The sequence below is a fragment of the Durio zibethinus genome, chromosome 15, assembly GCF_047325235.1.
Source record: "Durio zibethinus cultivar Kanyao isolate XHJ-2024 chromosome 15, ASM4732523v1, whole genome shotgun sequence".
Taxonomy (NCBI): Eukaryota; Viridiplantae; Streptophyta; class Magnoliopsida; order Malvales; family Malvaceae; genus Durio; species Durio zibethinus.
This window is the reverse complement of record NC_143176.1, coordinates 17428723-17454532: the sequence shown is the minus strand read 5'-3', so window position 1 is coordinate 17454532 and position 25810 is coordinate 17428723. Positions and strand designations below refer to the sequence as shown.

General features: G+C 32.7%; 2 protein-coding genes across 14 annotated transcripts; one reads left to right on the top strand and one right to left on the bottom strand.

Moving 5' to 3' along the window:
• The first annotated feature begins 331 nt into the window (after nucleotides 1-331).
• On the top strand, nucleotides 332-16769 carry LOC111301157 (NAD(H) kinase 1-like). 13 transcript variants are annotated; one of them, XR_016328234.1, is made up of 14 exons: nucleotides 332-587; nucleotides 2106-2274; nucleotides 2373-2492; nucleotides 8203-8414; nucleotides 8816-8929; nucleotides 9147-9241; nucleotides 10411-10517; nucleotides 13102-13175; nucleotides 13725-13803; nucleotides 13959-14266; nucleotides 14822-14890; nucleotides 15094-15162; nucleotides 15366-15435; nucleotides 16225-16769. XR_016328234.1 is itself a non-coding variant. In XM_089744646.1 (12 exons), the coding sequence occupies exons 1-12, from the start codon at nucleotides 561-563 to the stop codon at nucleotides 16531-16533; spliced, it is 1758 nt and encodes a 585-aa protein (XP_089600772.1). In that variant the 5' UTR covers nucleotides 332-560; the 3' UTR covers nucleotides 16534-16762. The 13 variants fall into 13 exon arrangements, 9 of the variants coding, with proteins under 9 accessions (XP_089600772.1, XP_022752362.1, XP_022752358.1 ...); XR_016328237.1 differs by lacking the exon at nucleotides 332-587 and adding an exon at nucleotides 733-1591; XR_016328235.1 differs by lacking the exon at nucleotides 15366-15435.
• Nucleotides 16770-17375: 606 nt separating this feature from the next.
• On the bottom strand, nucleotides 17376-23005 carry LOC111301158 (protein RETICULATA-RELATED 4, chloroplastic-like). The gene is made up of 8 exons (XM_022896629.2): nucleotides 22314-23005; nucleotides 21334-21402; nucleotides 19574-19705; nucleotides 19414-19467; nucleotides 19263-19307; nucleotides 18907-19046; nucleotides 17798-17923; nucleotides 17376-17697 (listed from the first exon to the last, which is right to left on the bottom strand). The coding sequence occupies exons 1-8, from the start codon at nucleotides 22860-22862 to the stop codon at nucleotides 17631-17633; spliced, it is 1182 nt and encodes a 393-aa protein (XP_022752364.2). The 5' UTR covers nucleotides 22863-23005; the 3' UTR covers nucleotides 17376-17630.
• Nucleotides 23006-25810: the final 2805 nt, after the last annotated feature.

The following is a 25810-nucleotide window of genomic DNA, read 5'->3' as shown; positions in this document are numbered from 1 at the left end:
TTAATAATAATAATAATAAATTATATTTTTATCATTTATTTTAATTTTATTTATATTTATTTATTTAAATTTATTTAATTATAATTTATTTATTATTCATAAACATTTATATCTTTATAAATATATTCAATTAATATTAATAAATAAATTCATTTAACTTAATAAAATTGAACATAAATATCTTATCATTTAAATCAACTAAAATCGAACTAATAAAATAATTTTTATACCAAACACAAATCAAATCCAAATACTTTTAAAAATATACAAACAAATCCCAAAAATATATCCAAAATTTTCATAAGCCGTTCGATTACTGCCCTATTAGCTTGGGTTGGAAAGGGAAACGGGGAGGGAAAGGGAAACGGAAAGATTAAAAAGGAATGATCTTTATTACTTAATTGTTACTACCATTTTTACAGATTTCCAAAATTAAATCGCCTCTAAAATAGTATGGTACATGTTCATGTGATGACGATACCTTTAGGTCTCTAGACTCCATAAAATCCTTCCCTTTCCTCCTTGTTTTTACCTTTTTCTTCCTCCCATCACCCACAGCCATGTCTCCCAGCAAGCTTGAGTCCACTGTAATGAAATTTTCTGTCCCTCTTCTTTTTCTCTGCACATTTATATATATGCATGTCTTACATGCCTTTGTTTACATGTCTTTGCTGCTTAATTCTGCAAAATTTTTTACTTTGCTTGTTGGGTTTGTTGCTTTGGTGTCATTAGGGTTTGTTTCTCAGTCTTTCTGCCGGTGGGATGTTTGGTTGCTGCTGAATTAGTATCTTTTTTCTGTTATCCTATATTGTTTTTTTTTTCTTTGTAAAGAATTTATCATTTTTTTGGGTAGTAGATATAACTATTTTTGGGTTATAGTTATGAAACTGACCAAAGCTGAAATTTTTGAAAACTTTACTTGATCAGAAATGGATAGCTGGTTGAAAATTTTGAGTTGTGTATGTAAAACAGATAGCATAGGACTTCTAGAAGTTCTGAATTTCTAATTTTAAGGGTTTTCGTAATCTATGGAATTCAATTATCTTGTTGAAAATTTTAGTTTTTGGAGATGAAAGGTTTGTGTATTCATGCACGTCTGGTGCATTGTATTAACATTCGTCTCTATTTGTTGATTCAAAACGATCTGGCTCTGGTTGACCTGAACTCTGTTTGGCTTGTTAAACCGGCAATAGGATGTTTAGTTCTCTCTCCCTGACTCTTTTATTGGATTCATTTTCTTCTCTCATTAGTCATTTCTTCATATTAGACAACCTGCTTTTAGAACTTACTACAATTCTATTGGGGATCACTGTATTTATGGAAGAATCAGACGAAGTTTACTGCTGGAACTACTCTAATTTCCATATAAGAAGCCATGTGGAAGATTTGCTGATGATCATTGTGGTTCATTTGGTTAAATACTTAAATATGTTAATTGCAGTATTCTTTCCTTTAAAAAAAAGCATTTTTGGACATTTATTGAAGTCATGAGTCAGTCTTTGTAGGGTTGTTATTTCAAAATCTATTTTGAGGCACTGCTGAATGATGTTTCGCTTGGTGAAGAATTATGATAGAAAAAGTGAAAGATAAGGTCAGGTGAAACAACTAATTGTTTTCCAATCTTTAAAATGCACTAATTAATCTAGGCTTTATTTGGTTGTTGCTTTTGTAGTACTTGCTTTTTGCATCCCTCTATTTTGCTATAAAGTACAAGCAAATAATAAAATACAAAATCGTATTTGATTGAAAACGACAAATGGCTACACTAAAATATGAATTCAAACGACATGCTTCTGTGTAGAGGTAAAATCATACTTTTTTAATCCTTGAAGGTCAAAACTTTGATTTTTTGTATTAGAAGAGTATGTAATGCTTCCAAAAGCTTGTTTGACAAAGTAACAAACTAGCAATCAACCACAGCCTTGGAGAATTTGATGCAATTATGTCCTTCATCAATGGGTTTTTTGTGTGAGTTAACATTTATTACCATGAGGTATAGTTGCGATCATTGTCATCAATTATGTCCATCAATGGTTTATATATCTTAAAAAGGCATATCTTGTTTTCTGGTTGGGATCAATGTCATACGTATCTACTTTGAACAGGCTTCGTTTGAACATGAGGATGCAAGTATTTCATCTTTGAGGTCAGATAACGGTTTTGTTGATTCACTTTCTCTTTTCCATTCGGAGAAGGCAGTGGAAGAACTTCTTCTACAAACTCCTGTTGAAGGAATGGATGAACATCTTATAGAGTTCTCAGAAGCTTTGAGAAGTATGTTTATTTCATTCTTGAATGCATTTATGTCTTGCAATTGAACTATCTGTTGTTTATTTCATTCTTGGTGCTTATTATTTTGAACACATTACCAGCTGTTGCAAAGGCATTAAGACTAGCTGCTGAAGGAAAGGCTTCTGCACAAGCTGAGGCTGCTGAATGGAAATGTAGATATGAGCTGGAGAGAACCAGGAATATGCAGATGGAGCATAAAGGTTTTTAAGATTAAGCTGCGTTGCTGTTCTGTCATATATGTTTCATATGTTAGGTAATTCATAGATAATTATTGACAACACAAATTACTCTACAAGAGGAAAAAACTAAAGGCTTAAATTTGACTTGACAAAAGCTACAGATCAGGTTTCTTTTTCTAGGTGTTTGATTTACACCTATAACCTTATCTAGCTTAGTTAAAAAAATTTTTGCTGACATTTACAATTGCTTAACTGAATGGTGAATATTCAACTTCATTTATCTGGTTTGAATCTGTACTTCTCATTGGTCTTCCTCCTACTCTTACAACATCTTGTTTTATTGACATTTTGTTTCTTGATGGTACACATTTGGTATTTAGCCCCATAACCTTGTAGCCATTAAGAAGGTATAAGAGAACACCTGAAAAGTTCTTTGTCATGTGAAGGTTGTTTTTCATTTTCTCATCTATTTGCATTTATTTATTCATAGCAGAACACTTCATCAGCTGTTATGCATCTATCTCACTTTGTTTCTACTTGAAAATCTCCCTGCATAGGATAGGTAAATGAGTTAATTTGGGATGCCATTGATCTAATTTACACTATTCTTTATGATTTTTATGCTATAAAACTAAATGAATATATCCTTAGTTTGTTAATTTTGAATATTTTAAATGTAAAGCATCTTTCGAGTTATATAGAACTATAATTTAAGACTCCTGTTGTCACATTAATCACACTTCCATCACGAGGAGGCTTCCTTTTATGAAAAGGTCACTAGATTTGACAGCCAACCAAACACCTGTTAGGATGGCCTTTAATTCATCTTGAATTGGCTAAAGAAAAATTTTTTAGTTGATGTGGCATTCCATTTAGACCATGTAATTTAAAATACTCCTCAAAAGGCTCCCAATAAAGCATCTTTACCCACATGTTTTTTTGCAAAAGAATTATCTGTTTTCTGTTTTAAAGTACTGCAGGGACAGGTTGCATGTCAGCCCTTCGGAGGCTGCTAAACAAACAGTAGTTCTTAGTGAATCTTTTAGTTGTAAACTATTTTTGTGAAAGTGAAATTCTGAAATTGTGATCTGCAATAAAGTGTGGTTGGCTGGTTTTTTCATACGAGGTCTCACTGGGTTGATATGTGGGCTTATTTTTATGTACTATTAATTGCATTATATTTGATATTCTAGTTCAATTATCACCCATTCCTTTTGAAACCATGGAAAGAAACATCATATATTGAAGCCTGTTTGTTTTTGATTAATTAGCTACTCCATCATCTATTATAACTGTGTTGGAACTATATGGTCATTCCAAATATGTGCTTGAAGTGTGAGCCCTAAGGACATTTTCCCTCTTTTGACCTTTCCTCGTGTCATCCCTTTTGCTTAGATGGATCTTTGTCTTTGATGTAATTTATTTGTTATGTGATATGACTTTTAATTAATAGTATCAGTTTGGTCCAACATCTTGAGCAACTTCTCCACTCTGTGATGCTAAAGCTAGGCGAAACAGGGTTTGAAAAACAAATTTTAGGTATTTTAAAGTTGAAAATAAGGTTCTGGAGACTAAAACCTGAAACTCCAACTTGGAATTTCTAAAGAATTGCAATGTGACGCTGGTAGACAAATCTAATACAATGTTGTTGTAGACAAATTGTGTTGTTAGTTATTCAAATAATTTAAATACGACAACATTGGCCAAAAGCTCTACATCTGCGGCACTTTTTGCTGCAACTCCATCCAAACAGACATTCTATCAAATATTTAACTAATCTTTTTTTCTATCCTTCATGTCTAAACTGTGATACTGGTTGGAACATGCTTCATCATCCTCATTGATTTCTTAACTTTCAATCTAGCCTGGTTTTGATCATAATCTCAAGTTTTTCTAGTTCAATTTTGTTGAGCATGAAGTCCAAAAGATATTTTGGATTGATATAGAATATATTATAGACCTTCGTTTGGATTTCTCATTGAATATACTGTATGAAATGGAGAGATTTCCAATAGCCTTGATTTTGCAAAACGCTGTACGATGTATTTTCATCACTCTGAATATTTGGACATTGTCTTTGTTTTCCACTCTCTTTTTTTTTTTTTTTAAATGAATAATTTTGCTTTCTTCTTCTTCTTCTTCTTCTTCTTTGAAGATCTGCTCATCTCCTCTTCTGTGATTTTCCTTCCTGCTATATAATAAAAGTTACTTATCATAAGCAGTGATAAAGTTGGACTTGCTTCATTACATGGGAGCAGCTTTCATACGATCTAGTTTTCTTGTTTCACAATTATCAAAAAATTAGACTATTTGTTTGGTTTTGATGAGCTTGCTAATCAAATTTGGACTTATTATTATCAGAATCTGGCTATTCCAGTATCAGGCAATAATATTTGTGAAATGCTTCGAAGTTGGTGGACTAGGACTTCTCTAGATAATGCAATGGAAATTATAAGAATAATGCTTCCATGTCTTGTCTTCTGGGAATTTTGGAAAGAACGAAATAAGAGAGTATCAGAAGGTACTGGCTTAAACTTTTGCAGTACTGTCAGTCATCTTGTTGCTTCCATTAAAGAATCATCACAGCCTAGCTGAAAGAATTTGATGTGTTTCGCTGGTTGAGATTAGTTATATGAAAACTTGACAGCATCCGGAAAAACTGTCACAACAACAAACCTTGTTCAAGTTAGTTCACTTGCAAGAATTGTGGGATTCTATTGCTAAAGGTTTTAGGTGATGCTTATGTTGGTGCAATTAGCTCTATTAGAGGTGCATAAATGGTTAGATGGAAATAAAATGGTTTGGTTGTTTAAGAAATGTTTTCTTTGAAATGGAAGCCAAGTAAAAGGATGGTTACTGCACCTTTTAGCTCTTTGTGAAGGGTGATGGAATCTGGAGATATTCATCAAGTGAAGCAAATGAGATGTAAACTATGCACTTAATCTTCCCTGCTATAATGCTTAATTCTGGATGGTAATACCTCCATAGAGTTTTACTCGTACTTTTTAGTTTAGGATTCCTTAGGATACACATAGAGTGTTAGTTGTATGCTTTAAGTGACTTCATTCACTTGGGTAGACATTGTCATCATTCATTTTTTATCTTCTCAAACTGGTCTATTTAGGGGTATATTGGAAATGCTGAACATTTTTGCATGAATTGGCTTCTCTAGTTACTTACACTTACTTAGTTGGGCTTGAGAGCTCCAGAAGGTTATCTATTGCAGCAGAGAATGGCACAGACTTCTCTGATTCTTATGTCTTATCAGTTACATTGTGTATCAGCACAAATTCACATTTAATTCTTAAAATACAAGAGATTTGTCCATCCTCTTTGTATGATGTATTAGGCATTCAAATTCTAGTGTGGCTTCTGTTACAACTATTTTGATGAATTGTCATTGTAATAATTTGTTCAAGTTCTTGTAGTCATTTTTGCTTCTCCATCTCATATTTAATTTTGTTACTTCAACAAAAATAATTAGTTATTTCCTTTCCAACGTAGTTTTATTTTTTTATTTCTTATTATTGCCTTTCATTCTTGAATTGATAAAATCCATAACATTTTGTGAGGTCAAATTTTCTTTTGTTGCTTTTTATTTTATTTTATTTGCTTTTCAGGTTTTAGTCATATTATCTGTGCGTCGATATTTGTGATCAATCATTCAAAGCGATGTTGAGATAGAAAGGGATGTAAATCATAGGATTCAAGCAAGATGGGTGAGGTGGCGAAGTGCGTTGGATGTGTTGTGCAATTGCAACATGTCTTTCAAGTTAAAGGCAAAGTTGTATAAAACAACTGTAAGGCATGCATTGTTATATGAGATTGAGTGTTGGACTATTATTAAGAAACAACATAAGAAGAAAATGAGTGTAGTGGAGATGGGGATACTTAGATGGATGTGTGGTAAGACAAGAAAAGACAAAATAAAAAATGAAGAGATTTGAGGAAAATTAGGGGTAGGCTGAATTGAGGAAAAGATGAGAGAAGGCCGTTTGAGATGGTTTGTTTGAGATGGTTTGGATATATGAAACGTAGGCTTGTCTGTGCACCAATTAGGAGAACTGAGCTTCTGGATTTGGGAGAGACCAAAGCTTCTAAAGGCAGTCCATGAAAACGTGGATGCAAGTAATAAGAGATGATATAAGGGTTAAGGAAGTAGATGAAAAGATTGTTTTTGATAGAAATGAGTGACGCAAGAAGATTCAAAACTACAACCTAACATAATTCCTTTTTTGGCTTTTCATACAGTTGATCCCAGAGTTATTGGATATAAGACTTAGTTTGTTGTTGTTGTTGTTGTTGTTGTTGTAGCCATATTAACCTATTGGCAAGAAAACGCTAACTATTTGATGATAATAAAAATAAAATCTTCTCATGTGAATATTTACTCTCAGTACCTATTCTGGTTGTTGGGCACTAGGGCTAGCTTATGACCTCTCAGAATCTGAGTAAAAGTAATTAAAGTGGTTTTCTGAGGTATATTTTTTCTAGTTTATGTCAGCTAGCATGAGTTTATTTAAGCATTGTATATGTTTACCCTATCCTTTTCTGGCCACATTCTTACATTTCATATTGCTGAACCAACTTGCTATTGTTGACTTTTTGTTTTTCGTATTGCTGAACCTACTTTTTCCCCCTTCTGGCCAAAATAGTTGAGCAAGCTGGCTGATTGAGGCAACTATTTAAGATTTTCTTATGCAATATATATAGTTGGTATCTTCTTCAATTACATAATGTTATCTAAAGTTGGAACCACTGAAAAGGAAACAAAACAGTGGATGAGGATAGTTATTGATAGATTGGTTCAGAGGAGAATGATAACAAAAGGCCTCACTCTGTTGTTGTACGGATTGCACATGGCAAACCTATGATTGATGGTATGCCTCTTTTCAGGAAAAATTCTTATGGGATGTTGCCGATATTTTATTAAATAGAGTTGAGTACTTTTATCATAAATATTCTAGCACTTTAGGCAGGAGAAAAAAAAAGGACTTTCTAAAATAATTAATTTAGTAGGGGAGGGAAATTTATCTTCCATATAAATCCTTGATAAAGTATCTTATTTCTACATTACAGCTATTGAGATGTTAATAGTCCTTTCTAGCTTGAGTGTGTCTCTATGTTAAATATCGGGGAGGAATTATGTTGGTGAGAAAAATTTTGATGATACTCGCTTTTTTTGGAGTGGAAATTGGTCTCCTTATGTCATAGATAAATGTGGAAGGGTATATTGGCTCTGTACAAAAGTTAGGAAACAGCTAAAAGCCTCCCATCTGATTGAGAGATAAATATATCAGTAGGAGACCTTGAATGTTGTCTTCATCACAGTACTCTTCTGTGTCAAGGTTCAAGATGTTTGGGGTTACACTCCAGATTAGCGCCTAAATACAGCCATACTTAGAGTTTTGTAAAAATGGTCATAGAAGCCCTGACTTAAACCTGAGAATTTCTTAAAATTGTGAACATCCTATTTGTTTGGGCTCCTATATGTCTGTTAATAACTATTGTTCTCATTCTCATTTTAAGCTCTTGAATACATTGAATTCCTCATTTTTTTTTTCAAGTTTTATATGTTTTTACTTCCTCTGCGGCGCTCAAAATTTAAAGTTCCTGTACCTGATGGTAATGATTATGGTTTTCTATTACACTTTATACTTGTGTATGTATTGACCTCTCTATCTGGCTTTAAAGTCTCACGCAAATGCTTTACTTCTTTAAAAATTGCTAGCTCGAATTTTAGAGCGGTTCTCTGCAGAACCAAATAGTGATATTGATTGTGGGAGGGTAAAGAACTTGGACAACCAATTGATGCAGCAGAATGAACCACATGATCATTCTGAGGAAGTCTGTATGAAGCATGGGATTTGCTCCCATGAGGTTCTTCGGGACAGAGAATCAGATTTGAATTCCAATGTGGATTGTAATAGGATGATGAAAAAGGTACTGGTTTCTCTTATTAGCCTTTTACATTGAATCAATAACCTTCTTGCTTAATTGTTTTTTTTTTTTTTTTTTGTCTTGTACACTTAGCATCTGTCTGTTTTGATCTTTTGTTTAAACCTTTACTGTTTCCTGATATTATTTGTTTCATTTGGACAAAATTTTGGAAAGCATTCCTTTCATGGTTTTAGTATTTCTGGATTCAGCTTTTCTATTTTTCTTTCCATAACAACGTATGCATTTTCTCAAAACTAATTTTGAGGTAGCTACAGCTGTTGCCTGTAGGTAAACAAACATAATACTAAGTGATGAGAAGGAAAAATTATCCAATTCACCAACTGAAGTGATTACTACTATAAATGCTTGGATCACATAATTGAAAACTTTGTTTTGTGTGACAGGCATCATTTAAGCTTTCATGGTGGTGCAAGGGTGAGAATAGTGATCAGCACAAACATGACATTGTCTCTTTTGAAAAAGGGAATATTACAACGGCAGAGCGCAGCAGTAAACAGGTATTGCTTCCTCTATCCTGTTAGGAAGCTTCTGTTTGCTGCTATTTTATAAGTAATTCAGTTTCTATTTTGGACTGATATAAGCCTTTTTTTTTGTTTCTTAGTATCTTCTCTTAGAATATTGTTTTTTTTTATTTTTTATTTTTATAGCTGCAAGAATATTGTTTGTTTATTCTGCCTCCTGTCTGTTGTCTAGTAAATCATTGTTTCTTTCCAGATTTCTCTGAAGTGGGAATCTGACCCGCAAACTGTGCTTATTTTGACAAAACCAAATTCAGTTTCTGTTCGAATTCTTTGTGCACAAATGGTCAGGTTTGGATGTTGAAACTGATAACTAGCTTTACATTATGTAAGTCCGAATGCAAGTTTTCATGCAACTCGCTTTTAGTTTCATGCCTTAACTAATCACTTCAAACTTTTTCATGATATTCGAAATAATTTATCTTTTATTGCACTTTACTAGCTCTAGAGTTCATTATCCAAAAAAAAAAAAAAAACATGCACACACTTGCTTTTGAGTTGCTTGTGTTCTTGCTTTTAATCAATTCTTCCACATCTGATTTTTGGTTGTAATACAAGTGGCTTGTGATGCACTATGTTATTCCTCTTCTCTGTGCCTTCCCTGAATGACTCATCCATGTCCTATGGTTTATTGTTGGGACCCTTTCTATTATGTGATGCTACCGTTTTTAGGGAACTTGAGCTATTCGTCGGTAGATACATATATGCTCTTAAATGTATTCACTATCTTTAAGGCTAATAAGGTTTTAGTTCTTTGAAATATTTGTTGTAGTTTAGCTAATACTTACTGAAATTGCTATAAACTCTATTCGAGAAATAAGTTTGTTCAAACTCTTACTTCCATATCCAACAAGAAATTGTAAATAAACAATATCACCTTTTCTTATTATTGAAAATGACACATCTTTTGTCTTTTTCTTTCAATTTAAAATACAACTAAAAAAATATAAAATGAAGAAAACAAAGGGGCCTTAAGTAGGTATGCCCTTTTTGTGAACCTTTTTCCTTTTAAGGGCACATGCGTCAGTCAAGGCACTTGGCCTGGAGGGTTGTATGTTGTTTTTACTAGATAGCACTGTCACTTGACCACCCTGGTTGGAACAAATTTTAATTGTGAAGAAATTTCTGCTTTTAATTGTTTTCATAAATATTAAAGGTGGTAAGTATTTTTTTAAAAACAAGGCACTGCAGGATTTCCTAGTTCTGGCCACAAGATGGTGTATGGGTTGGTTGAGGTGTATGTGATATCAAATGCTTTAAGATAAAGTTTCCAATGCCTGTGTATTGTCCTTATTGTATTCTGAGGCCTTTCAACTTCTCTGGATTTGCATTAACTTCTTTGACAGTATGTGGGTCATTATCTTTATACTGTTGCATGCCTGTATGAATTAAAAGAGACAAAACATTTTCTTCTATTGCACATTTCTTTTTATCTGTCTCATTCTTGATTCGTAATCCAGATGGTTGAAAGAAAAGAAAAAGTTAAACATTTATGTTGAACCACGCGTGAGAGTTGAACTTCTGACGGAGTCATCCGACTACGATTATATACAAACATGGCAAGATGGTGAGTAGCTAGTGATTTATGCTTACCGTCAATTTCTGCTTATTAAAGTAGTTACTTTTACATTAATACCTAATTCATTGTGAATCAAATATTTGATCCTTGGCTTATTACACCTTTGATGCTGCCTGTAAAGAAGCTTTAAATATTGATGTTCTTGGTGGTTATTTCATTCCTTTTTCAGTTTGATTTTCTTTTTTTATACAAATTTTTAAAATACTCCTGTTGTTCAGATTCATGTTGTTAGACAGTCAATACAATGTCTCTTTACTCGTGGTTGAAAGTCACGTTAAGGAATGTGATATAGGTAGCAAACAAGGAAACAACTAGTTTTAGGAGGAGGTTTCCATGTAGTGGAACAGTAACCTGAGAAGATTGTAGCAAGAGAGAAGAAAGAAAGGCAGGAAATTCTCTATTTACTCTAATAAAAAATTCTCCAAAAATCCTCGATAACTCAAGTGTTTTATTGTAAATCAACCCTCCAAATATGCTGCCAAGAAATGTAAATATGCAAATATTAGTTGCTTGTAAATAGACTAGAACTCTGAAACCATTACACAGTCATAAAACATAGGTATTATAAACTAGAGACCACGTAAAATCCCTAAATACTCAACCTAGAATACCCCAACAATCATGACTAAAGCCCATTTTAGTAAATCCAAAAATTACCAAAATACCCTTGACATGCCAAAGCTTTATTAAATTAATAAATATTCATACTAATGACCTGCTAACTAAAAAAGACACCTTCCTTAGGCCAAGGAGGATTGTTTTTTGACGGAGAACCCTGATCTTAGTCTTTGGCTTCCTAAGTTGATATATTGTTACTATATACTAAAGAAGGGTTTGGTGACACTGTTGTGAGAACAGCATAACGTCTCTCCATGCCACTGTTCATTAAACAGTGATCTTCAATTTTGATTTATCCCTTATACTTTTTGTGGGATATAATTTTTATATTTTATTTCCTTTTCTTTTTCTCTATTATGCTTTGAATTTGTGTTTTTCTCTTTTACTTTTTTTTGCCTTTATCACTTTATTAACATAATCTTTCACCTAATTCATTAACTAATATAGTTTTGCACATTAATAAAAGAATTAGTTGCAATGATAAATTTATTAATTCATTTAAATTTAACACTTTTATGATTATTGCTGATTTTGCTACTTTATATGTAATCTTTCACTTTTTTAATTTTTTAAATTAACAATTAAGTGTGAATTGTGAATTATACTAATAAATTTTGATTGGATAAACATTTTAATACTTATATTAATTAACCTATAGTTCAAAGCTTAAATGATGTGAACCAATTTAGAAAAAGAACATCTATGATCAAGTTAGTATTGAAATTATAAACATTTCTAAACTAAAATTTCATGCATTTTAAGAAAAAACTTTTTATTTAGTAATATCCACTTGTAAGTCAACAAGATATTTGTTACTTCAATCTTATTTCAATAATTGCAATTTATTACAATTAATTAACCAAAAAAAAGTTTACTTGCCACTGCTAGTGCAGCAAACCTAAGCTTGTTTAAACTAAATTATGTGCCACTACTTGTTATATTGGTGCAATAGATGACCTGCTGTTGTTTTTATCTGAATTGATCAGATTACTTTTTTCTTTTTTCCTGATTAGCTGACTGCAGGTCAGATGTCAGAATAATTCAAGGTGCCATTTAAGGTTGGTAACCCAAGACCCAACCTGACCCCAACCATTTGGGCCAGGCTCTTGGTTCCTTTTTTTTTTTGGATCCAATTAAGGGGGAAAGAATGGAAAAAAGAAGAAAAACTACTTTTTTTTTTTTGTTTTTGTGGAACTAAGAGCCAATCCAATCTGACTGCCTTGTTCTGAAGGAAATTAAATCCAATCTTGGCCCAAACATCTTTTGATCCGAATTTTATCCAGCCCAGTCCAACAAACTTTGTACGATAATTATCCTTCATCCACCAATATCTCATAATATATATAATTGCATTGATGCTAGGGTTTTAGGTTGATTCTTTCAAACAAACATGAAGTGCCCTCTTCTGTTTTATTCGCATATAAGCTTTCCGCTACTTATGATTTGTTGGTTATATCATAATGCATAAACTGAAGAGAAATCATCAAATCATTCCAAGTGAAACATGCACTTTAATTAATAGCCCTTTAAGTGAACTGCTTAATTTTTTAAAATTAAAGTTCACAATTTCCTTAGTGAAATATTCAAGGTGAAGAGAGGACTTAATACTGAATTAGGTCATATTTTATTAGAGGTTATTTCTATGTTAAAAGCTTTTAGGCATGGATGATATTACCCCTTAAGGTTGTTATAATTTCCTTTCCTCATGTTCTGTTAGTAGTACTAAGAAAAAGATCCTCATTGAACAGTTTTTAAATTCAAGATTGCTAATTACCAAATAATTTAATTAAATTGGTTATTTGTTTTATTAATTCATTGCTTATTGGTATTTGGAGCAGATGATTCTGTACTTAATTTTTAATACTAAATTAGTTTGATGTATATTGTCATGTAACTATGTTTCATGTTTGGATTATATTCTGATTTCTTATTTAGAAGTTATGTGGCTTTTTAGACGGGGAAATCTTGCTTCTACACACGAAAGTTGATCTTGTGATAACTCTTGGTGGTGATGGAACTGTTCTATGGGTATGTTGTTTCAGTTTAATCGAGCCCATATTTTTAAATGAAATGTCAAACTTTTGAGAATATCAAATTATCACTTTGGTTGGTGCAATTGACTTTTTGTGTTGGAACAAATGAAATTTACATTTATTTTTTTCTATTATATCTTTATGAAGGATGTTAAACTTTGTTAAATGTTTGTGCCCTATGCCTGTATTTTGAAGCTTGTGATATACCATCCTAACTGTGAATCCCCTTTAGAGCGTAATGAAAACATGAGAAGAGACAGGTAGTTTAGAAAGCCTATGCATTAGTGCAAGTGGAAATTAGTAAAATTAACTTTGACTGCAGTACGCAGTTGATTGTAAGATATCTTATTCATAAATTGGGACGTTGGTTTGCTAGAAAATATGAAGAACCAGTGTCTCTCTGCTTCTCTTGTTATTTCAACTGACATATCCTTGAAATACATTCTCAGTTTGACTGTTACTTACGTTGGTTGTTTTCATATTTATTTTGGATTTCTTCTGAATTCATGATTAGCATCATTTATCATCTAATTGTTCTTTTCAGGCAGCATCAATGTTCAAGGGACCTGTTCCTCCGATCGTTCCATTTTCTTTAGGGTCTTTGGGCTTTATGACTCCTTTTCGTATCCTTCCATCTTTTTGAAGTATATCTTTAATGAAAGATGATTAAATTGATGATTGAATATGGTTATTTTGAACATTGTTTTTGGATTGTAATTGAGAATGCTTGTTAAGTCTCATATCAGAATTAAAAAGAAAATTCTTTGACTTGTTCTAGATAGTGAACATTTCAAAGAATGCCTTGATTCTGTCCTGAGGGGACCCATCAATATAACATTACGACACCGCTTGCTATGCCGTGTTGTTAGAGATGCAGCTAAAAATGAGTATGAAACCGAAGAACCTATTCTTGTTCTGAATGAGGTTACAATTGACCGTGGAATATCATCATACCTCACTAATCTGGAATGCTATTGCGACAATTCTTTTGTCACATGCGTGCAAGGGGATGGTTTGATTTTATCAACTACATCTGGTAGCACTGCATATTCATTGGCAGCTGGAGGATCAATGGTCCACCCTCAGGTACATTCTGAAATCACCATAACTGCCAATAAATCTGAAAAAATCATGCTTTACCAAATATAATAAGAACATGTTAGATGACAAAAATTTCTAAGACATTATGATTTATTGCTTCCATTTAGATTGGTTTCACAAAAGATAATATTATATTCAAACAAAGAATAAGATTTATACTAGTAATATTTTTCTAACCTGTCAATGCTGCCTTGCTTTCTTGAAACACTGTTTCAGATGAACGGTTAGTTTTAAGCTATAGTTTAAAAGCTAATGAGCTATTAATATGTGATGAAGGCATTAAGTTGTTCAAAGGAAATTAGAAGAGTATATTCTCTGTGAACTCAGACTTCTGGACCTGATATTTTTCCTTTTTACAGAAACGTACAGCTGTCTTCTCTGTTTGTACTGTAGAGAAGTAAGGACGTGGAAAATTTTCTGACTACATAATATTTTTATATGACCATTCATTTGAAATGCAACTTCCATTTTGTTACATAAGGATATCCATTAGGTCTTGTATTTCATAACTCCCCCCTTGCTCTTGTTTGCTCCTATCAGTTTGAACTTAAGACCTCAAAGTCTCAAGATCGAACCATTGGGCTGGGGTGAAATTTAACTTTAAACCAGGTAATGGTGCTCATCCATTAATAGAACTTTGATAACGATGACAATAGCACTGTCCACAAGAACAGTATTTAAGTATGCTTTGTAGGTTGTACAATAATGATAACTACATTAGTAAGAAAAAGTGAACATCAACAATAAAAAATAATTTGTCATGTTCTGCAAATTATAATCTTTGCCCCCTTGCTCTTGTTTGCTCCTATCAGTTTCAACTTAAGACCTCAAAGTCTCAAGATCAAACAATTGGGCTGGGGTGAAATTTAACTTTAAACCAGGTAATGGTGCTCATCCATTAATAGAACTTTGATAACGATGACAATAGCACTGTCCACAAGAACAGTATTTAAGTATGCTTTGTAGGTTGTACAATAATGATAACTACATTAGTAAGAAAAAGTGAACATCAACAATAAAAAATAATTTGTCATGTTCTGCAAATTATAATCTTTGCCCCCTTGCTCTTGTTTGCTCCTATCAGTTTGAACTTAAGACCTCAAAGTCTCAAGATCGAACCATTGGGCTGGGGTGAAATTTTAACTTTAAACCAGGTAATGGTGCTCATCCATTAATAGAACTTTGATAACGATGACAATAGCACTGTCCACAAGAACAGTATTTAAGTATGCTTTGTAGGTTGTACAATAATGATAACTACATTAGTAAGAAAAAGTGAACATCAACAATAAAAAATAATTTGTCATGTTCTGCAAATTATAATCTTTGGTTACATTGCAGACTTTGGGAGGGGATGGATGCTCATGGAATTCCCTTATGAAAAATAAAACCATGATGAAGTCCTTTTTATCATTCATGATGCATGTGTATGACCATGGTTCGAATGTGTTTCAGATTTGGTTATCCGTTGTGGTATAGTATCTTTTGAGGAATTCCAGATGTTTTGACTGAGAAGTAACAATTTAAGGGATGTAAGGCTGATACACATGCTTCATGGACTCTCTTGGAGTAACAGACTAGCAAGTTAAGGACTCATTGTAACTGCAAGATTAACAAATTAAAGAAGCATTTTTTAGTATTTGGTTGACAAGTTTTCTCTTTCAGAGCATCAATAATTCATGATGCAGATTGGTTTTTAACCAAGTTAGATGTCTAGGAAATGAATATTTGAAATGACAGTTACGTTGAATGCCTGGCAATACTAAGAAGCATTTTGGTGACATATTTGAAATGCACATTTGGCAACATATCACTCGGGAATTTATCCTAGTTGTTGTTTCATAATGTTGTTTCATTGCCACTTGTTTTTTTGTTGACTTTCAGAATGCAATCATGATCGTTTAACTGAAAAATATATTACTGGTACGCTTGTGTAATTGCAGGTCCCTGGTATCTTATTCACACCAATTTGTCCACATTCATTATCCTTTCGACCTCTGATATTGCCTGAGCATGTAACAGTGCGAATAATGGTGCCTTTTAATAGTAGAAGCCCTGCTTGGGCATCATTTGATGGCAAGGACAGAAAACAGTTGGCCGCTGGGGATGCTCTTTTGTGCAGCATGGCACCTTGGCCAGTGCCTACAGCATGTCAAGTTGATTCTACTAATGATTTTTTACGCAGCATCCACGATGGTCTCCATTGGAATCTGAGAAAGACCCAGTCGTTTGATGGCCCTCGTGATTTATAGGACATTTATCCCAACTTCAGTTCAGCATTTCTAGTTGGAATTTAACTTATATAACATTCTTCAGTCATTGTAGGAAAGGGGAAAGCAAATTCAAAAACTGAAATGTCTAGTTCTTATCATGTATTATAAGGAACAGTACTCTATTTGTCCTTCTGCTGATGAAAACGAAAATTGTAGTCGAACAGTGTCTATGTTAATCATGAAATAAATAGATGGTTGGTTAAGTGACAAAAAAAGGGTATTTTTTTTTGTTGTTGTTTGGGTTAGAATTTGTTGAGAGGTTGTAGGAAGGTAATTTTTTTTTATAAATCGTCATGCCTATCGTGCTTAACATGAAAAAGCTTGCTTGGATTGATTCAAAAAGGAAATGTAATGGGTAAAATTCAAGAATTATTGCATTGGATTTGTCTGAAGAAGAGATCTACAGAGTAAAATTCAAAAGTTATTTGCCGTTTAATAGGAAATAATAAAAAAGCATTTTACAGTCAGAAGACCAGCTGAAGATTGGTTATACAAGATTGTGTAAAAGGACAAGGCCCAAAACATCAAGAAATTTGCATAGAGCACCAAGAGAGATTATCTAATTTTTTGCTGCATTGGACTGAAGTTGATAGTACTCGCAAAGAGATTATGAAAAGATTAAAGAAGAGGTTGATGAAGGTGACGAGAAATATTTGCATTTGAAGTAACTAAAGATTGATTTTAGAAATGGTTTATAAAGCATTAAAGCCATTTTCGTTGGTGCTTAATCATGTGAATTAAACTCGTTTTTATTATTATGAAATTGTAAAGATAGGGAGCGGTTTTGTTCGTTCAACTCATGATAAGGACAGTGGTTAAAGTGAGTGTGAAGTTTAGCATTTTTATTTGGAGGTGCCCACGCTATCAAGCGAGGAGCTTGAACATTGACCTCGTGAAAGGTTAGAAGGAAAATAAATGGCTAAAATACTAAATAAGTCCCTAGACTTTCTCGACTTTTTCAAATAAAGACATGTATCTGTATTCAAGGAAACCTACCGTGGGAGCCAAGCTTCCCTTCCCTGAACTATGATACCAGCAGACCTCCTTCCAACCTTGGGATATTTAACCAACATAAATCACTCCAATGCAGCGTTCTCCTCGTGAGCCTTCTGAATACCCACCAAGCGAGCGTAATCCACCCACCTATAAATGCAAATTGGAAATTGTGATAAGTGAGCAGCTGCGGGTGACAAAATGACTATCCTAGCAAGTAAAATATTTGCAGATTGATATCAAATCTTACAATAGCGAACCCAAGTACGTGTTGCCTGTTCGAACAGCAAAGCATATTGCACTCAACATAAGCTTGTGCTGGTGTAGCAAAGGCTCCAAAATCCGCTGTTCGATTACACCAGCCAGCATTTGGTACCTATTAAAACCAAACAATATCCTTAACAAAACATGCCAAAATGTTACTACTCTCAATTCTGAATATTTGCTGATCATGGGATTTGTATTTCAAACATGTTTGTTTAACAGGTATGAATCTGGAAATAGACAATACCAACTTCAAACATCAAAACTGCTTCTCTACATGCAGAGAACCATACTAAAGAATGAAATGACAAAGGCACCCTTATTGTACCACGTATTGACGACTTGCTCATAAAAATTTCAGCAGCTGTGGCTGCTGAAATAAAAACCATCCTTCTATTTATATCAATGACTGCATATATCAGTACAACGCAGGCTTGAAACTCTGCCTTTGAGATACATCCCTACTGGTTTAGTTTACCAAAATGCCACAATTCCAATGAAGCATACTACATTTTCTGTAAGGAGAATATCCACCTAAGATCTTTCAATATGCATACTTAAAAAGTCTCTTATAATAGCTAAATTTTATGGCTAAATAATTCAGTAGCTAGATATAGAGCTAGACACATACTCAGAGGAATCTCCCAAAAGAGCTGGTTTTCCTTCCTCTTTCTACTAAGCATATAACTGTATATTATCATGTTTCCTGAAAAATATCTTATAGTATCAATACATTCTTGCTACCTGTTAGCCTGATATGATGTTAGAAGCTAATGCTCCAACAAGACTTCAGACTTCAATAATACATTTATATGATTTTATTTGATAAATCAGCAATTCAGCATCAGCCCCCAAGAGGACACCCCAGTGGTTAGAAATTGAGATTCCAACTTGGAGGTTTACAATTTGAAGCTTAGAATCGGAGAGTTGGGGGATTATGGGATGGGCGAGGGCCACCTAACATTGTATAGCCCGGCGTTATGTCATATTATCAGAATGGAACACTTTAATGATAATAGTAAAAGCAATTCCATTAACAATAGCAAAATCCATGCCGTAAGAACTAATATTCACTAAAAAATTAAATCTACATACCTGAGGTTGCTAGAGACTGCCATATATACACCATAACCAACACTGGTGGCTAGTATGGGAACATTTTCAACTTCAGCTGCTGAAGACTTTTCAACAGCCTTTCTTGCATTAATTAAGGCATTTGTGACAGCTGTGCCAACCTACAAGAAACCAACTTTCATTAAATGCCAGCAAATCCAGATTTGGGTTTTCAGTTTGATAAATAAATTTGCAAAAAGCAATGATATTCTTCATAGAAATGGAAATTGAAAAGGGAAAATAAGCTTTATTACTGTATAGGATAGATTGCAGATAATCTTCTCAACAACTTGACAGAGATACCGGGGGAAAAAGAGTAAAAGCTGCCAAAAACTTACCAGCGAAGAAGTGGTGCCTACTGCAAAAAGCTTTGCCCCATTACGCTGCAGAGCACATACAATTAAAACACAATATGATGGTTTATTCTTACCTCAGATATTCGGATATCTTAAATTGTAAAAGTTCGGAAGACATGAAAGATCTCCTTACCATTACAGCACCTAATCTCTGCAAAAATGAATACGAAGTCCCAGGGAGAGCAACCTGCAGACAGAATTTCATGACCGTAAAACATTTGTATTTTAGAATCTTAGAAAGAATCTTTGCAAAATCTCCATGCAACTTCATCAGCAAAGATAAAAATAGAAACCTGAAAAGCGTTATCAGGGCAGCTATAGAAGAACTTGGAAATAGCTCCAGCGCCGATAGCAAGAGGAGGCCGCAGAGAGATGGTAGGAGCAGGAAGATAAACAAGCATGAAATCTGCAATTATGGCCATTGCCTAGGAAAATGAATTGGAAAGTTAAAATGATAGAAATAACAGAGTTGGACATGTAATTCACAATAATCTATATTTTATGTGCTAATTGATCTTCAGGGTCAAGGAAATATGAATTATACAGCCACAATTTCTTAAGCTAAAAAAATACAAATTTTCCAAAGAAGCCTCATTGCTCTTCAAAATATCAATTTCTGTAGATTATAAATATTGCTCACAAGAAAGTATCTATCTGCAATTAATTATATTGCTCAAAAACAAATGTAGAATATAATAATTGGTGCTAAAACCTGACATATTTTTAATTCTGAGAAAAGAAACAGATGACAAAAATATAAAAAAAAAAACAGGGTAGAGAAGGATCTTTCTTGATGTTACTTATTAACCAACAGCCTTCACTAAATCAACATAACAAATCATCACCTATTATATTAGTTCATACTGTTTCACAGTCAAATGAAATACTAGAATCTGCAGCTGTTTGATGTTGCAAATTTTAATCACTAGAAACGCATGACATGTTCACTTGGGACAAATTCCTAGATCCTCTTACTGTAAAGGCAAAAATCTGTCTTCTATTACTACATTGTGTCATTTAGTGAGTTGATAAAACTAAACTCAACAAGATCTGAATTCTCAATTCTCAAGAACCAATTTCTCTGACAAAACCTTAACTGTAATACAATCATATTATTTTCCCCTTCATCATTCAATAAAACTCCATCTCTAATCTGTATCAGATGATTGTTTAGCAGCCTAGTAGAGGATGAGCAAGCAAAACAACAGAAAGGTTTGGTTTAGTGTTAAAAGCTTAATACTATGGTTTGATTGCTAGGACGTGCATATGTGGAGTCATATGTTGGTTACTGGGGAGAATGAGACTCATTCATTCCCATTAGTATTGAACTACCAACTTTTTTACCACTATGCCCTAAATGGGCTTGGAGGGCAAGCTATGACTCAATCCCCTCGATGAATGGCATAGAGCATCTGCACCAAGAGCCAAGGTCTACAAGCTGTATGTTTTAAGGCCCCTCCTAGCATTGCTTCCCAAGTGGATAGGGGCTACCATACTCAAACCAAAACCAAATTAAGGCCGCCATGACTGATAAGTGGCAAATCCATCTATCTTTTTTTCTTGTTAGCAAAAATTATATATAACGCTTGAGCTGTGAATTCAGCATGTTCATCCAATTACACGAATGATGACAAATTTTTTATGTATTTATAATTACCAAAGCCTCATTTTGAACTATTTTAGTTAAGGTCATAACCAAAGAGAAATTTAAGCAGCTCATATAATTCATGTAACAATGATAAGTCAGCTGGCTTCTTATCTTTTATGGAAATCAGAGCATTAAATGGATGATAACAGATTTATTTAAGTCATGATAAGAAATTTTTGTTTTTGATTTTAAGATTGAAAAGCAATAGTTTGTCAATCAATAAATTCCAAAGGACAAAATAACAGCCTCAAAGTGGCATCAAAATTCAGCATCACCATGAAATCAATATGTTTGCACAAAGACATCCTCAAATTTATTCTTTGAATTTGACCAAACAAGTTATTATAAAAGAAGGCTGAGAAAGTGCATATTTAAAAGAACTAGTTATGAGGTAAACAACCATACCACATCTGCAAAAACAACTTCGAGCTCGTTGAAAAAGTTTTCTCTGCGACGTTCATATTCTGCAGCAGTCTGGAAAACAGAAAATAAACATAAGTAGGTAAAACTGAATGAGCCAAGCAGAATGGAGAAATAAAAGAGAGACAGATGTCATTACAGAAAACAATCCTTTAAAAGTAGGACACTGGACACTGCACAAGAGCAAATTTTAGATCATACATAATCATGGCTCTTGTAGGTTCAGTTGCTTAGGCTAAGACTTAACTAAGTTGTTTTACTAGCTTGCCCAGGCTGAGTTGCCAATTCGCCGTGACTCACAGCTGACAGAATCAGGAACATGTAATCCTAAAAAACTCATATACGTACACAAGCAAGACAGATGGACTTCAGCACGGATAAAACCTTCCAGCTCAATCAATTCAAGCACATATGCATTCCATAAGCCCTTATTTAGGCAGTTTTCTTCCTAATATACGTTCTATTTTATTGATGATTCCATCTAATTTTGACTTAAAATTCAAAGCCAACATAAATCACAGTACCCCCAAAATTTGGCTAAGATTCATCCTACAGGCAAAGATCACAAGAAAAAGTAACTTCAATAAATCATAGGTTCAAAAAAAGAAATCAAGTTTTTCTTCATCACTTATCCAAAATCTACCTATAATTGCTACAAAATACCCATGATATATACACCAAAGTACACTTTTACTTATTTCTTAATAAATCACCCATGAAAAACACCTTAGAATTAATTAATAAATGAAACCCGCATTATAAATTGTCATAGCAATAAAATGATGAAGTGAAAAAGAACAAAAAGAAAATCTTTGACAAATTCAAGCCCAATTACAAAAAAAAGGAACAAATCTAAACCATCCATTTATATCATCAATAGATTCTATACTAAATACGGAAAAACCAAAAACACCAAAACCCAAAAGGCAAAAGTAAAAAAGAAAAAACGAAAAAATCAAATGAACCTTGGTGAAGATCCCAACACCACACTCGATGCCAACTTTAGCTAAGAAAAGATCATCAGCCAAAAGCCTTTCTTTAAACCCACCAAACTGCATCAACCACCGCATAAGCCCCGACTTTTCAAGCCCCAAGAACCTCTCTATAACCGAGCCAGGAATCCTCCCAGCTTGGATCGCCGCCACCAAGTCCTTCGGCAAACTCTCCATTGATCTCCTCGCCTCCGCCAGTACAATCATCGCCTCTTTCCTGTTCTTATCACCCGCATTATCATCACCACCCTTGCCTTTTCCATTGTCATTGTTTCCACCGCCACCACCTGAGTTGTTGTTGCTGTTAATGTCGCCACCATCACTGCCGAGAAGGGTGGAGAAGATTAAGAACGGGGAAATTTGGCGTTGACGGTGGCGGAGACGGGTGGTGGAAGTGTAGGAGGACAGGCGGAGTTGGAGGTGGAGAGGGAAAGTGGTGGAGAACTTTGGGGTGGTAGGATTGAATGATTGGGATGAGGATGGGGATGGAGAAAGAGTGAAAAGGCAAGTGGCGATGGACATTGGTGGCGGTGGAGATGGTGATTGGTTGTTTCAGAGTTTGGAGTATTGTTTCTGCTTGCGCTGTTTTCGAAGTAGTGTGTTATGGTTCGTAGTTGTCTTGGCGGGCGTTGGTTAGTAGTAATGATTACCAAAAGTTGAGGGAGGATTTAATCAGACGACGGGCGGGCTTTCTAAAGGGGTTTTTGTCTGGGGTTAAAATTCTTTCCTACTTTATTTTTCTAGCATGTGAAACACACGCTCCTCCTTTATTCACCATTTTATCAATAAAACAAAATTATTTCCTATACTTTTATTTCAAGAAAATAATATTGTGCTGGTATTATTTTCTTTGTTACATACGGGACCAAACATTTAGAGCATATTATATAATTTTATATAAGATAAAAAATATTAATGTAATATGATTTAAAATTTTAATAAAAATTTTATATAAATTTAAAAAAATGAAAAATATTTTGTATTTTATATGAAATAAATATATAAATTATTATGATTAATTTAAATTTAACTTTTCGAAATTTGAAATGAGCATTCTTCTAACCAAAAAGAAGAAGAAAAGTACGAGAAGTCTGATGTAATTGCCAACAACTTAGGAAGTCTCAGTCAATTAAGGTCAAATGAGCTGTTGGTTACTGGTTGCCATCCAAGACGACAACTGTCCACGCTCTGGTCCTCATATTCTTGACAATATTTGGTTTTATTTAAAAAAAAAAAAAAAAAAACAATTTGACTATAACAAAACCTAATTCAAAATTTTTAACTGAAATTTGTGAATTTTTTAAAAATAATTTAATAAAAAATTTTGAATTAAAAAATTAAAAAATTATTATTTATAATTTAAATTTAATTTATGCTTATTCAATAATAAATATTAAAAATTTTATAGTTATTTTTGTTGCCTTAATTATACTTTTATGTCTGATAATTTTCTTTATCTATTTTTTTAGTGAAATATCTCAAAGTAAAGTTTTATTTTTATTTTTAATATTTATTTTGCTTTTAATATTTTAATTTTAAATTATATAATGTTATTTATCTTTTGATATTAAAAACCTTAAATAAAAATATTATTGAAAATTTTTAAATTTCAATATAAAATACTCTAAATTCAAAACGTTTTACCTTAATTTTCTTAAAAGTCAAAAACACGTTTCTTTTCATAAATTCACTACTGTTCTCTTTGAAAAAAAAAAAAAAGAGTCTCATTTTATATACATGCATACATACATTATATATATATATATATATATATGCTTTTAGTAAACTTATCCAGCAAATTCTTAAAATGACTTTTCTGGCAAATCATCAAATGTATAGACCACGCTATACGTTCTGAAAATTAGGCCCATGTAACATAATATCCAAAAATTAAATTTGCCTAAAACCCAAAAAATATTAATAAGGGTTTGAATTATCCATTTAAGAATGGGCTTTGATAGCACAGAAAAGAACAGACTTTGTCTATGGAGTATTAACTTTTGAGCATGGACAATTGTCTTCTGAGTTCTTTAAATATTTTTTAAAATTTTAATTTGTTTTTAAATATTCTAATTTTATATTTATTTAGTTGAATAAAATATTACGTATATAAATTTTCTTAAATCAATACTTTTTACATACTAACTTCAATGACATACAACTGATATAAAATGTTGATTGATAGATTGGACTACCTTTTGATGAGTCATTGATGAATTACATGACTATTTATATTTTAAAATAGAAAAGCAAAAAACTAAAGAATAAAAAATCTAGTAATTGAAAATTTGAAAAAAAAAAATTAAAAATTAAGAAAAAAAAAAGAAAAAGGGAAGGGAAGGAAAAAGTAATAAAAAAAAAAAATGAAAGGGAAGGTAGTTGGGCTACCAATCTAGCGGCCTAAGCTAAATCAACTACAAATAACTCAAGCTAACAACATTGGTGACCACCCAACCTTCATTTTTCTCCTACCCTAGCCTTTTTCCTTTTTACCTTCTCTCTCTCTCTCTCTCTCTCTCTCTCTCTCTAATTCCAAGCCTTTTCCAATTTCATTAATTACAAATCACCAATCTACTTTGGACCAACCAAATAAATGGTAGACTAGGCTTTCTCCCATTTTTTTGTTTGCGTATTTTTTTCTTTCATCATTTTCCTTCATTCTCTCTCATCGATTTTTTTTTAATTTTTAATCTTTTTTTACTTTTTTTTTTTATTTTCAAATGTCATATTATTTTATTATTTTGTTTTTTTTTTAGATTGTTTTATTTCAAGTGTTTTAATTTATAAATAAAAAAATAAAAAAATAAAATTTAAGTTTTGCTAACATGGATAGACCTCACTTATTAAGAGGTGGCCTGTGCTAGTTGACGATTCTTTATTGGCTGAAAAAGCCATATTAGTGTTTTATTAATGATGTTAGTCTTTTGGAGTGATCCATTTCTTTATCTTACCATGTTTTTATTCTTTAGGTAGCAAATTATGAAAAGTATTGTGATACAAAAGACAAATGTATATGTAATCTTTTTATTTTTATTATTTGTTTTTGTAAATAATTTTTTAACAAAAAATAAAAAAAATTATATATACAATAATAATAAAGTTCTAAAATTTTACAAGTAATTTATTATATAGTGTTGCCACTTGTCTTTTAGGCAATAACTAAAAAATTTTGAAAATTAGCATCATTATTTTTTATAAAAAAAATTAACATCATTATTAAATAAGCTTAACAATCTTATAAATTTATTTGCATACCAACAATACATAATAGGATGATAATCTAAAGATAAATAATAAAGTAACAATTCAACAAAATTTTTAGAGCAAATCTCACCTCTTAAGACTAAAAAGTAGGAAAATGGCATTTTGGCTTTTGTCCAATCTTGTACCTTTCAAAAATCATGAAAATTTCAAAGTTTATTGACCTTTTAGCTTGGATTGAACATTAGTCCATTCATTTGCACTCATAA